The 13,517-nt window shown below is 42.7% G+C and overlaps 1 protein-coding gene across 1 annotated transcript; it reads left to right on the top strand.

The window, feature by feature from the left end:
- Nucleotides 1–3,820: 3,820 nt before the first annotated feature.
- On the top strand, nucleotides 3,821–12,663 carry LOC143525414 (protocadherin-10). Its single transcript, XM_077019320.1, has 4 exons — nucleotides 3,821–6,493; nucleotides 10,376–10,437; nucleotides 10,518–10,621; nucleotides 10,774–12,663. The coding sequence occupies exons 1-4, from the start codon at nucleotides 3,989–3,991 to the stop codon at nucleotides 10,995–10,997; spliced, it is 2,895 nt and encodes a 964-aa protein (XP_076875435.1). The 5' UTR covers nucleotides 3,821–3,988; the 3' UTR covers nucleotides 10,998–12,663.
- Nucleotides 12,664–13,517: the final 854 nt, after the last annotated feature.

Raw genomic sequence — 13,517 nt, forward strand, 5'->3', positions numbered from 1 at the left:
AGTTATGTTATAGCACGATTAATCAATTGTTCTTCAGTTTCACAACTTAATGAGTCTCTGCAATGTGTCAGATAACTTGATCTCTTGCACACTGGCACACTGGAGTATTAATACAAATATTATCCACTGCATTTGGAGCAGGAAGCCAGCCAAAAGAATATTTTACTAAGGAATGAAAACTGAAGCGTAATAGTCTAAAACCTTTGAGTTTACATGGAATGCAAAGAACAAGCCAGTTTTGAGAGTTATTTGCTGTAAGGCACATCTGGGTTTCCATAAAACATGGAAAAACAAGGGAAGAAACCAAGAAAAAAGAAGCAGAGAAATGGAAAGGAACCGCACTCCTATACTTCAGATGACATGGGCTGCGTCAGTAATCAAGAGTGAGACAGACAATCACAAAGCAACACACCATGCAGCCACCTGGGCCAGAGAAAACAACAAGTGTGTTATTTTAGGTATTAATTATCATTAATAAAAGGTATTATTAATGAAGATTTATATTGTAGAGAAGATCAGTATTGCCCAAAACAATCAAAATATGAATTTGGCAAATATTTTAAGTAGCTTGCCCTTATTAACGCACGCACGCACACACACACACACACACACACACACACACACACACACACACACACACACACACACACACACACACACAGAACCCTGTCATGGACAAACATGATGCCCCAGCGTGCCTGCTGGTGTATTGTGGGTTTTATTGTCATGGTCTGCTTTTGTGGTGGACCTTGCTGTGGAGAACACACACGGGCCAAACGTACCTCTGTCTTAGTTCACATGTGGTTCTGAAATTTTGGAGACCAAGGAGCAATATCATGGTCAGATAGATGATTGATCACGTCATGTTTCGCAGACCACAGCCACCTCTGGTGATGATCAGTTTACTGTCGTCAAAGACATCATAACCGCGACCAGTCCCGATAAAGATTACTGAAATGACAGGAGTCTGCATCATCTGTGCTCCCATAACGCTGATGTGTCCGTGGCAATCTCTGCAATTTACTTGATAGACACTTCATTTGTGTTTTGTCCTGAATTTGCAGCATATCTCGATTGCATTTAGGAGAACACCATGTTTAACAGCAATAGTGCTGCCCTCCTATGGCTGTTTCAGAACTCTGCTGAAAAAAAGCAGGAAGTAGTATTGATAAGGCCGTCTCATTAAATCCTTTGGACAAACATGATGATTGGACAAACGTGGTGATTGGACAAATGTGGTGATTGGACAAACATGATGATTGGACAAACGTGGTGATTGGACAAACATGATGATTGGACAAACATGATGATTGGACAAACGTGGTGATTGGACAAACGTGGAGCCTCAGAGACACAGCACGAGCGTCCATGGTCCTCCAGCCCGTCCTGATTTCTTCATGTCTGCAGGGAGAACAAAGTTGTGGTGGGTGTGGCCAGAGCCTCCTCCACCTCTCCATAAATACATCTGTCTCCCTTCTCTGGGAATCCTTGAGTTGATACAGCTGACAAGCAGGTGTTGCAGACGTTACTCAGGGTGTCGTCTTCCACCGCTCCTCTAACCTCCCGTCTGTCTTCAGCTCCGTTCGGACCTGCTGAACACACCACACATTACCCATGACCCCCTTATCTCATTCCTGCACTTTGGAAGTGGTGTTCGCACAACCTTATAAAAGTGTACGAGTGAGGAGAGGAACGTTTTCATTTCTGCAGCTTGATCTTCATAAAATAACAAAACCATATTTCAGTGTTGGGTATTGTTGATTTCATGAGATGCCTGTCACAGATAAGGTTATAATTATGGCACAGTGTGTGTTTGAAGGGGTAGAGTTCAGCCAGTCTGTATGTGTTCATGCACCAGCGCGCGTGTGCATGCGTGTGCGTGAGACGAGGGTAGTGCCCACATTCCTCCGGCATTCTTAACATTCTCCGCCTGTGGCACCCTGCCCCATCTCTGCAGAGAGAGAGAGAGAGAGAGAGAGAGAGAGAGAGAGAGAGAGAGAGAGAGAGAGAGAGAGAGAGAGAGAGACATAAATGTGAATGTGGTAGACTTAGTTCTGCTGATTTGCGACGGCAGGGGGAGCGATAATGACCCGGCTGAGCAGAAGTCTTTGTCTCCACCCCGTGGCGGAACAGGAAGGTGCAGCTAGCGGAGACCTACACACAGGCGTCTCGCGCCAGATAGCCCACTCTCCCCAGTAGTCCAAGCCATGGTAACGATGTTCAGTATCACCAGTATGTAAGATTAATTCCATTAAATTAAACTTTGCTATTTTTTTTATAGCAAAATTATTTTTTTTAATTGCTATTTTGGTTATATTGAGTAAAGCAAACAGATTGACGAGATCCAAGAGGGAGTCCATGCTAAAATAATGATACCAGGATGATCATTTGGGCAGGATTAACATAAAGATCTGTTAATTTTTATTCTTTTAATTTTGAAGCATGAAGGAGGGATAATTATTTAGTGCAGTAGCCTACGATAGGGCGAGTTATTGATTTGTCGACTCATGTTTAAAAGCTCGCTACAAACACGGACGTAGTTTTGGGGGGGGGACGGGGGGGGACATGTCCCCCCCCACTTTTTCAAAAGCCGGTTTTGGTCCCCCCCAGTTTTTACAGTTAAAACCAAATATTTAAGTAGCGACGAAGTCATGTCCCCCCCACTTTTTAACGGTTAAAAAAACAATATCCAAATAGCGACAAATCTAGCACTAGGATCATGCAGCTCCGAGCTCCCCCCCCCGCTCAACAATTTTTGTTCACAGCGCTCAACAATTTTCATTCAACCACCCCCCCCCCCCCCCCCCCCCCCCGCGCTCAACAGTTCGCCACCCCAGGTTGTGTCCCCCCCACTTATGAAATCAAAACTACGTCCATGGCTACAAATGTTTAGAAGTTAGAAGATCATATTCTTATTTCTAACGTATCATTTGGTGTTTTAAACATAAAAATATATAATAAAGGATGCTGTGACTTTAAAACTAAGATTATAATGTGTTCTAGGCCTAACGTTTAGATATGGATCTAGAAATATATGAAGCATGTAGCCTATCTAAACTGCTGACAGAAGAGGGTTTATAGAGTTTTATATATTTATTTTATAGAGGCTTTTGTTTTATCCTTTCTGTTTGTCTCTCAATAGATTTAAGGCGAGCCATTTTCGATTTTAACACTAAGAATGCACTTAAAATAATAGAAAATCAACTAAATGTTATCAGACACACTTATTTTGCTGTTCATTCCAACTCGAGGGGTGGGATTATTCTACTGCAATATATTTTAATTCCGCTGTTCGCTAATGATCCGGGCTCGCGACAGTTTAATCCTCACTTCGTTAATTAAAGGAGCACGAAGCCGCAGAAGACCCATCTGCTGCAGTAGACCGGGCACACTGCTTACTTTTCACTCAGGAAAGTGATATGCCGAGACAATTTAATAGTCAGTGTATTAGCTAGAACTGCCCCAGAGCGCAACCCTGAAACTCCTGCCCCATTTCTCTGTCACTCTACTGTTAAAAAATAGTTCGATTTCTGCCAGAGGGAAGCAATTCCAGTCCTGGCTAACAGGATCGTCCTGTTTATTCTGTTTCATATGATTTTAGAAAGAACAGATAAACAAATATGAGGCATATAAAACACACACACACACACACACACACACACACACACACATACACACACACACACACACACGCTCTCGCTCTCTCTCTCTCTCTCTCTCTGTCCGGGGGGCTGGCCTACCCCCCCACCCCTCTCTCTCCTACTGTGTCTCACTCTCTCTTGCTGCTCATGGGGCTAAAGCACTTATTCTTATAGCTACTTTAAAACCACGAACTGTTTAATACTGCAACAGAATTATCAATAAGTAATTTTTGCGGTGATGATTCTCAAAGTTCATCACCATCCGACAGTGTTCTGGATGTGTAGCTCACGTGTGAGATTTCGTTAGTAGTAGTAAGGGCAATTATTATTCGAGGATTGATGCGAACATGGAGTGTATATGGACGTGGCTTTTACCCTACCCAGGGCTTTTACCCTACCTAGCGCTTGTCGTATCTCTGCTGGTTCCGGTGCGGGCCCAACTGCGCTACACCGTCCACGAGGAACTGGAGCACGGGGCTTTTGTCGGCAACATAGCCGAGGACCTTGATTTGGACGTCAACAAACTCTCTACCCGCAGGTTTCGTACTATTTCAGTCCCAAAGAAACAATATTTAGAGGTGAATTTAGAGAACGGTGTTTTATTTATCAATGATAGAATCGACCGAGAGCAACTATGTGAACAAAACCTGTATTGTTCTTTCCATCTCCAAGTTGTTATCGAACATCCTTTGGAGTTGTACAGAGTGGAGGTCGAAATTTTGGACGTGAACGACAACTCTCCAAGTTTTCCATGGGGTGAATTGAACCTGGAAATTTCCGAGTCTGCAGCTGCAGGGTCACGGTTCCCACTCGAAAGTGCGCAGGATCTGGATGTTGGTGATAACTCTCTCCGCTCATATCTACTTAGCGTGAACGAACATTTCGTTTTGGACATCCAAACTCGTAGCGATGGTAGTAAGTTTGCGGAGCTCATTCTGGAGAACCCGCTGGACAGAGAACAGCAGAAAACTCACCAAATGGTTCTTACCGCGGTGGACGGAGGTTCGCCAGAGAGGTCCGGTACTACCCAGATAAACATAGTGGTTCTTGACACAAATGACAACGCACCTGTGTTCGACCAGAACTTCTATAAGGTGAGGCTTGTAGAGAACACACCGCGGGGTACGGTGGTAATTAAACTAAATGCGTCAGATCTGGATGAAGGACCAAACGGAGAGATTGCATACACCTTCAGTGGGCACGCTCCCATCAAAGTGCGCGAATTGTTTACCGTTGACGCACGGACCGGAGAGATCAAAGTAAAAGGGCTCGTGGATTATGAGAAGGCAAGAATGCATGAAATATTTGTACAAGCTAAAGATAAGGGACCGTCTGCAGTGGCAGTGCACTGCAAAGTTCTAGTTAGTGTCGTAGATGTGAACGACAATCTTCCGGAGGTAATCCTCACCTCCGTTTCAACACCCGTCCCGGAAGATGCGTCCCCCGGTACAGTCATAGCTGTCATCAGCGTAATGGATCAGGATTCAGGAGAAAACGGAAACGTGGACTGCGAAATTCCACATCATGTGCCATTCCAGCTTCATTCTTCTTTTAAGAACTATTACACCTTGGTTACCTCTGACCTTCTAGACAGAGAGAGGGTATCCGAGTATAACGTTACTCTTACTGCTAGGGACATGGGCACACCGCAGCTTTTCACCAGGAAATCTCTGATTGTGCAGGTTTATGATATTAATGACAACGCGCCCCGGTTCAAGCAGCCGTCGTATACTGTCTACCTGACGGAGAATAATACTCCCGGTGCTTCGGTTTTCACTATCACGGCACAGGACGCCGATACGGATCAAAATGCTTATTTGTCATACTCTATTTTGGAAAGTGTCATACAAGGCATACCGGTATCCACATATATGTCCATCAATTCAGATAATGGCAACGTTTACGCCTTGCGCTCTTTCGACCACGAACAGCTTAGAAACTTTAAGCTGGTGATCCAAGCCGAGGACGCTGGCTTCCCATCGATGCGCGCGAATGTGACAGTGAACGTGTTCATTCTCGACCAAAATGACAACGCTCCCGTTATTATCTCCCCTTTACCGGAGAACGGGACGGCAGCGACTGAAGTTGTTCCTAGATCTGCCGACACTGGCTACCTAGTGGCTCAGATCGCAGCCACGGACGCAGACGCGGGCCAGAACGCGCGGCTCTCCCACCAGGTGGTGCAGGCTACAGACGCCAGTCTCTTTAGTGTTGCTCTGTACACGGGAGAAATCAGGACGATCCGACGAATGGTGGAGAAAGACCCCACAAGGCACACGCTGGTCGTTCTGGTCAAGGACAACGGTCAACCTCCCCTCTCAGCCACGGTGTCCATCATCTTGTCAGTTGTTGACAGCGTGCCAGAGTCCGTGCCTGATTTCGGTGACCTCTCACTCAGCCCCCGGTACCGGGCGAACCTCGTTCTGTATTTAATAGTGTCTCTGGGCGCCGTTTCATTCACATTTCTGGTGGCTATAATTGTCCTGGCCACGTTAAAAGGATACAGGGACAGACATTTCATCCTCGGGTGTAACTCGACTCTTTCGTGCTGCGGTCTCCGCTCTGAGGCGTCCGCCACTGAAGCGATTAAAAAATCCAACTTAAAAGTGCACACATCCGCAGGATCCAAGAGACAAACAAATCTTGTGGAACTTAACGGCAACACTCCAGCCACTCAGAAATACTGCTATAAAATGTGCTTGACCCCAGCGTCATCTAAAAGCGACTTCATGTTCCTAAAGCCGTGTAGCCCGGCAGCTGCAACGCCCAGAAATAATCCTAGGAGAGCGGACACTGGCGCACCCAAATGGCGCACATGTCCCCGTCCTCTCCACACGGATTACGGAAGCGGGGTAAGGGCGAACAAGCACTGGACTTTCACAGTAGCCTGTTTTTATATTTTGGGTATTTACAGTTTTAACGACTGCTAACAAGCGTTTCCTAATACTTAAAACACGTTTTCAATATTCTAAACACATACCTCTACCTTATATAAATAGCCAAATAGTTAAGATCCTGTTCAAAAACACATTTACTTAACTAAATAGGCTACAAACTCAGCATTTCACAATGCAATTAAAGTTTTCTGTATATACACCAAGTTTGTTAAAACACAGCAAACCTGGTTAAGTATCCAATCAATCTTTCAAACATTAGCACAGATTCTCTATTCGAGAGCAACTCAAGGTCAATCGCTGCACAACCACTATCAAAAACAGTTGATGGCATTACAGAAACAGTATTACATGTAATATGTTACTCTCTCCCAGCAAACAGGCATTATACAGTAAGATCTATTGGTTGCCCATGTCAGTCATTTTTACTGTAACATACTGTATGGGATATAGATTAGACAAAAAAGGAGTTTGTGACAGTCTTGTAGTCAAGGTTATATTTTATTAGGGACATTAAATTGTAGCCAAACTAAAAAAAGAATAAAATAATTACCATAATTTTAAACATAATTATAGCCATGGTCCCATATGTGTAAAAATACACACATACAAAAAAAAACCTGGGATAGAAAAGCTTGGTATGCCTTATTCACTCCTGGCAGTCTTCAGCTGAAATGTCTATGCAGCCGGGATCCATTGCATCCAGGAGGGACATTTGGTCATAGGGCTGATGATCATACACCTTCCACCTCCAGACTGAAAAAAGTTCCTCAGTGGGTTTGAGGAAAGGCGAGATGGGCGGGAGGAAAAGGGACATCACTCTTGGATGGTCTATAAACCAGTTTGTGATGACATGAGAATGACAAAATGCTACATTGTCCCATCACAAATGTCCTCGTGTTTCCTCCCACCTGTTACATTTCTGCTTCTGGAACCAGTTGCTGGTAGAGTTTATTCAAAAACGAAAGGAGATCACTGTTATAGGGACCAATTTGGCATTTGTGAAGGACCAAACCACCACTTGAGATTGCAGCACACACTGTGATATTTTCTCCTCTCTGAGCCAGTGGATTAATGGTGGCTCTTTTCCCAATGATGTTTCTACTCTGCTGACGAGCTTTTGCCAGGTTAAATCCTGCCGGGTCCACATAAATGAGTTCAAGTGGGGTCTGATTTGCTTCCAAATCTATGACTCTCTAAAATAAACAGTCTGTCCTACTGTACATGTTGTAACTCATGTTTACACGCAGAGTGGCATAGTGTAAAACTCACTATATATATATGACAGGTATACAGTATAGACACCATACTTGGAGATACTGGTGGTGGAGATCCGTAACCCTCTCACTGTTCCCTTCAAGAGGAACTGTGCACAACTGCTTCATGCGAACTCTGTATTTAGAGTCTGCACAATGGTTATCAGACTAATGCTTTCTACATTGTGAAATGTTTGATTTTGAATTTCTGAATTTGAAGTATTATTCCATTGCCAGCAGTGACCATGTCTACAGTGGCCCCTGGTCTTCACTCAGGAGTTTCCTTCTTCCCCCAGAGGGAGACAGACCCTGCTTCCTTTATTGTACAAGAACAAAAACACAACACATGTATTAGCGGTAGGACCTGTGGCCTGCAGGCACTATACTGTAAGATATAGCATCAGTAGGAATATACATGTGAAATGTAATGTTTACCTGTTAGTTTGCTTAAAGGTCTGGATAGCAACAACAACAACAACAACAATAATAATAATCTTTATTTGTATAGCACCTTTCATACATACATGCAACTCAAAGTGCTTTACAGAATAAATAAAAAAGAAACATTAAAAAGAAGCAAAGAAAAGAAGACAAAAAGAAAATTAGGAAAAAACAAAAAAAAGGAAACAAACATAATAAAATAATATAATTGTCACGTTGACAGCTCCGGACCCCTCCTTGTGGACGTGTCATTACATTGTCTGTGTGTAGTTATGTCCATGTTTGTAGTTCCGTGGGTGTGGGTTGTTAGTGAGCATGTTCGTTAGTCTCACCTGTCTCGTACTCGTATTTGTCTAAAGTTCGTGCTTGAGTGAGCTACATGTTTAGTGTGCTTGCGCTATCGCGCCGGACTTCACTTTGTCACTTAAAATAAACGTATATGTCAGCACAAAATCCTTCGTCGTGCCTGCCTCCTCCCATCAACACAATAATAAAGTGACAAATTATAAAATAATAGACTGCATAATGTAATAAATTAAACAAGATGGCAAAACTTAAAATAATTAAAACAGACAAAATGTAACTAAATAAAATAATGTAATAAAGTAAAGTAAATAAGATAAGATGGAAAACTATTAAAATGATTAGAACAGAGTTAGAGTTACTTAACTAAAAGCAGATCTAAACAGGAATGATTTGAGACTCTTCTTGAAGCAGTGCAGGGATGAAATGCCTCTGAGCTCCTCAGGAAGAGAGTTCCAGAGCTTTGGACCTTAGTAGCTAAAAGCACCCTCGCCAATCTTTAATCGGCTTTTAGGAATCACCAGTAGATTACTGTTTGAGGACCTGAGAGACCTGACTGGAACATATCTAAGCACCATTTCACTGAGGTAAAGATGATCAAGATAATGAAGACATTTAAAAACCATCACCAGAACCTTAAAATCTATTCTAAAGTTGACAGGTAACCAGTGCAGTGAGTGGAGTGCAGGTGTAATATGATCTCTCTTTCTCCTGCGGGTCAGAACCCATGCAGAGCTCTTTGGAAGAGCAGATAGAACAGCATTACAATAATCTCGCCTTGATGTGATAAATGCATGGACAAGTTTTTCACTGTCAGCAGGAGAGAGCATATCTCGGACCTTAGCAATGTTTCAGAGGTGAAAATAATCTGTCTTGCGTGTAGTCATGATGTGTGATTTGAAGCTGAGCTCATTATCAAAAGTGACGCCCAGGTTTTTTCCATGGTAATGGAAGCCATGGTTGAGCGTGTGAGGTTAGACTGCACTTTCACCAGCCTCTCTCAGTGGTCACATGATTTATCACATGATCTATGATGGTGGCTCTAATTTCATCAGTTGAACACCATCATGCGTTCTTCCTCCCCCTCCTCTACTTCGCCCTGGTCCAGCTCTTCCTCGTCCTTGAGCAGACATGACCTTAGGTTTCATTTTTGACATGCTGTGTGCAAGCATTTGTAAATAAGACAAGAACGATCCAGAATTTTGTTATTGGATAACCTTGTGTGTATAGAAAATGTAAGCATTGTATAAAAATGTTAAATGACTGCATTTTGTGCAAAAACAACATGGATTGGTTGTGGAAAAGGTGCACACATTTGTCCGCTGCAATTTCAAATACAAAGTGCCAAATTCAAAGAGCTCTACTGTTACAACCTGCCCCACTACAGTTAAAAATCAGGTAAAAATGCATACTGCCACGACCTAAAGAATATAATACATTAGGATTTAATTTCAGGGTTTAATTGTATAATATGACATTATGTTGTGGGTTCCAAAGCTGCCTCTCCCATGGGGGAGCAGGGGTCAACCCCATAAAGAAAGTGCTCTATGCTATGCTAATAAAAGTCCTCTGGCAAGACTCATAACTCTACAGTCACCTAACTTTTACTAACTCACCTACTAACTTATAGATTTCTCCTGTTAGGAACATTTTGGGCAGCATGGCTTTCCATACTGTTCAAATATGTAATGATATCAATATACCAAATATATAACTATATCAAAATACCAAAAATATCACTTTCTAGAAAAATAATGATAAAAGTAATCAAATGAAGAAAAAAAATAGCCATTAAATATCTTTCATACATGTAAAGTTGTATTTGTGCTCAATTCTGCAGATCAAACAGGCAAACAAAGACTGGACATTGATCAAGAATCAACGCAAACATACCCACAAAAGGTAGTTGCCTCTCATATATGGCGGGTACAAAAACACACACTGAAGCACTACATAACATCCCTGTTCCTGTCCCTGCCCAGCTCGGCCCGTGCAGGAGACGCCCTGAAGTCTCTGCGCAAGGAGGGAGTTAGCGACTCGGACACCTACGTCTACCCTGCGGAGTACTGGACATGGCAAAACAACAGTACGTGAGGGAAGTCACCTTTGTAAACAAAAATGTTTATTATTTCTATAACAGAAGCAATACTCATAAAACATCTCAACACCATGTTTCCCCCTATTTTTTGTCTCTGCATGCAATTCATTGGAATTGTTAATTCAATTTTGTCAACCCAGGGACCAGTGAATCAACTCAGGTGGGTGTAGTTCCGTATCTTTCTTGGACACCACACTACTGCCAACCGGACTCCACCCTGCCTGTGTCCGACTACCAACACAATGTTTACATTCCCGGAAGCCCATCCACGCTCTGCACGCCACAGCTGGAGAACCATGGTGACCTTGATGTCTACAACTCATTTTCTACTTTTGGAAAGAAGAAACAAAATTATATTGAATGATGACACCGTTATAACAGATGAACAAATGAACTACTTTAACAAATGAACTACTTTTTCATGCTTAAAAATGTTAACCAAAGTGAGCAGAAGCGCTGCAGAGCTACGAGGTGGACACAAACGCTGAGGAGAGAGAGATTTAATAAAGGGAATTCCAAACCCGTCGTCAAATAGAAAGGCATAGCTCAGATTATCCAAAGAATCAGAACATACTGAACAAACAGGGCAGGGAAACACAGAACAGGAGTAAAACAAGCAGACGGAACAAATGACACAATAGCAGTGATCACAAGGAGCACAAATCACCCCTAGCAACCGACAACCAACTAGAGAAACACTGAGATTATAAATACACAGAACTAACAAGACACAGGTGGAGACACTGACAACATGGGTGTGGCAGACAGAGGGAAACCATGGTAACAGACACGCAGGGAACCGAGTGACAGCTAGAGAGGGGGGCGTGGCCCTATGTGACAGCTAGAGAGGGGGGTGTGGCCCTACGTGACAGCCTGTACAGTTTGTATCAGTTTATGTACTTTGCATCGTTTATTTGGGTTCAGATGTGTCTCAAATGATAACATTAGCATGACACACAATTTCAGTATAATTGCTAAACCGTTACTAGTCCCTTAGGTTTGTCATACCATCGGTCTCAAACCATGACAGCATCCTATCTGCACTGAAATTGTCACAGCATGGATGATGTACAGGAGTCTTACCTCCAGAAACAGTGGTATTTACAGGAGGCATAGTTGTGTTAAAAATGTTAATTTATATGGAGGAATGGTGGAAAATGTGTGGTATTCATTTCTTTTTTGGAAGAAAATACATTTATTTCTCATGTCTGTGACAATTTCTTGAAGAGTATGTCCTTGCAACCTCTGAAATGAATGAAGGTCAGATATCCTGATACTCTTGACGTGAGTAGCTGAAATTGGTAACATTTCCAACCTGAAAGATAAATTCATCCATCAAACATTTTCCCACGTAAGACATAAAATCCTTATGAATACTTTCCTTATTTAGACATTTGAGACATTCTTTTACCACATAACAGTATGTGCACCATTTGTGAAGAAACACTCAAAAGTCCTACTAGTAGAATGCATTTTTTGGAAACTATGAGTAGAAACTATGTAATTTAATCTGATGTTTTCACATTATATTCTTATATATTCATCAAATAAATGTGTATTTCATTGATTAGGCCACAAAACAAGAATGTTATTCAACATTAAATTATGTAAAATTTCACTCCCTTTCCATCAGTTTTTAAACAGAATGACCCTATGATGGGGTGGTAACCGAGGTGATCAGGTAACTGATTGTAAGGAATGCCACCTGATCTGTCTTAATCAACCTCACCTGCCCCTCATTACCACACCCCCTTCAGCCTTACTTAAGCACTTCACCACCACATCTCTGTTGCGAAGTATTGCCGACTCATGCCGCGTACCAAGCCTTTCTATATCCTGTCTGCTCTCCTGTGTGCTGACCCTCGCTTACGTCCCCGACCTTGCCTCCTGCCTAATCCCTCTGTACCTCCTGACTTCTGCTCCCCCGGTATGACCCTGGACCGTCCTGACCACGCCAAGAAAACGCTGTTACTACTGATCCTAGTACTCGTGATTCACCTGCCTGTGTTTGTACCAGCGTCTCATTTCAATAAAAGCGGGGTTCTTCCGCATTTGGATCCCTCTCTGCCTGTTCAATACGTTACACTGATATGATGGGGTGGTCATTTATGTGATGGGGTATTAACTGGAGTGATGGGGTGGTAACCGAGGTAATCGGGTAACTGATGGGGTAACTGATGTGATGGGGTGGTAACTGAGGTGAAGGGCTAACTGATGGGGTAACTGAGATGATGGTACAGACTGTCTCTACATGCTCTGGTGGTTTTAGCCGTTATCCAATAGGCTATCAGAAAAAAATTTGTGATGTACTGAAACAAGATAATGAATAATAATCACAATTAGGCCTTTTTTAACAACAACAGTCAATACTGAAACATAAATAATGATTTAAATGATTCCTATATGCAACATTCAAATATCTGATTAATGTGACGGCGGGACAGAAGCAGCAGGAGACAGAGGCTGTGAGCGAATATTAAATTATCCATATTAAACGTAAAGCAAATACTCAGGCCACTAGGCAGGACAAACACAGTAAGATACTTGAACGAAAGAAGAATGGCAGAAAGTCTACAGACACGCGACGGTCCGTAGTGCAGAGCGTAGCGAGGCGAGGGTGCGCGCTGAATGCACTGGACAGCGCCACCTGTGGGGATTTATGCAACCCGAATCTGATTATTGACAGGTGTCAGCAGAGCCGGCCCTGACCAATGTGGTGCCCTAGGCGAGATTTTGGTTGGCGCCCCCTGTATCATCAATCATCGGGTTGATTGTGTCACTATTAAAGAAACAAATAAAAAGCAAATGGCTTAAATATTACCATATAACAAGCAATAAATATAAAGGTGTTGCACACAAATATTTAAAAACTATTTTACATAAC

This window comes from Brachyhypopomus gauderio, chromosome 10 (genome assembly GCF_052324685.1).
Source record: "Brachyhypopomus gauderio isolate BG-103 chromosome 10, BGAUD_0.2, whole genome shotgun sequence".
NCBI classification, from domain to species: Eukaryota; Metazoa; Chordata; class Actinopteri; order Gymnotiformes; family Hypopomidae; genus Brachyhypopomus; species Brachyhypopomus gauderio.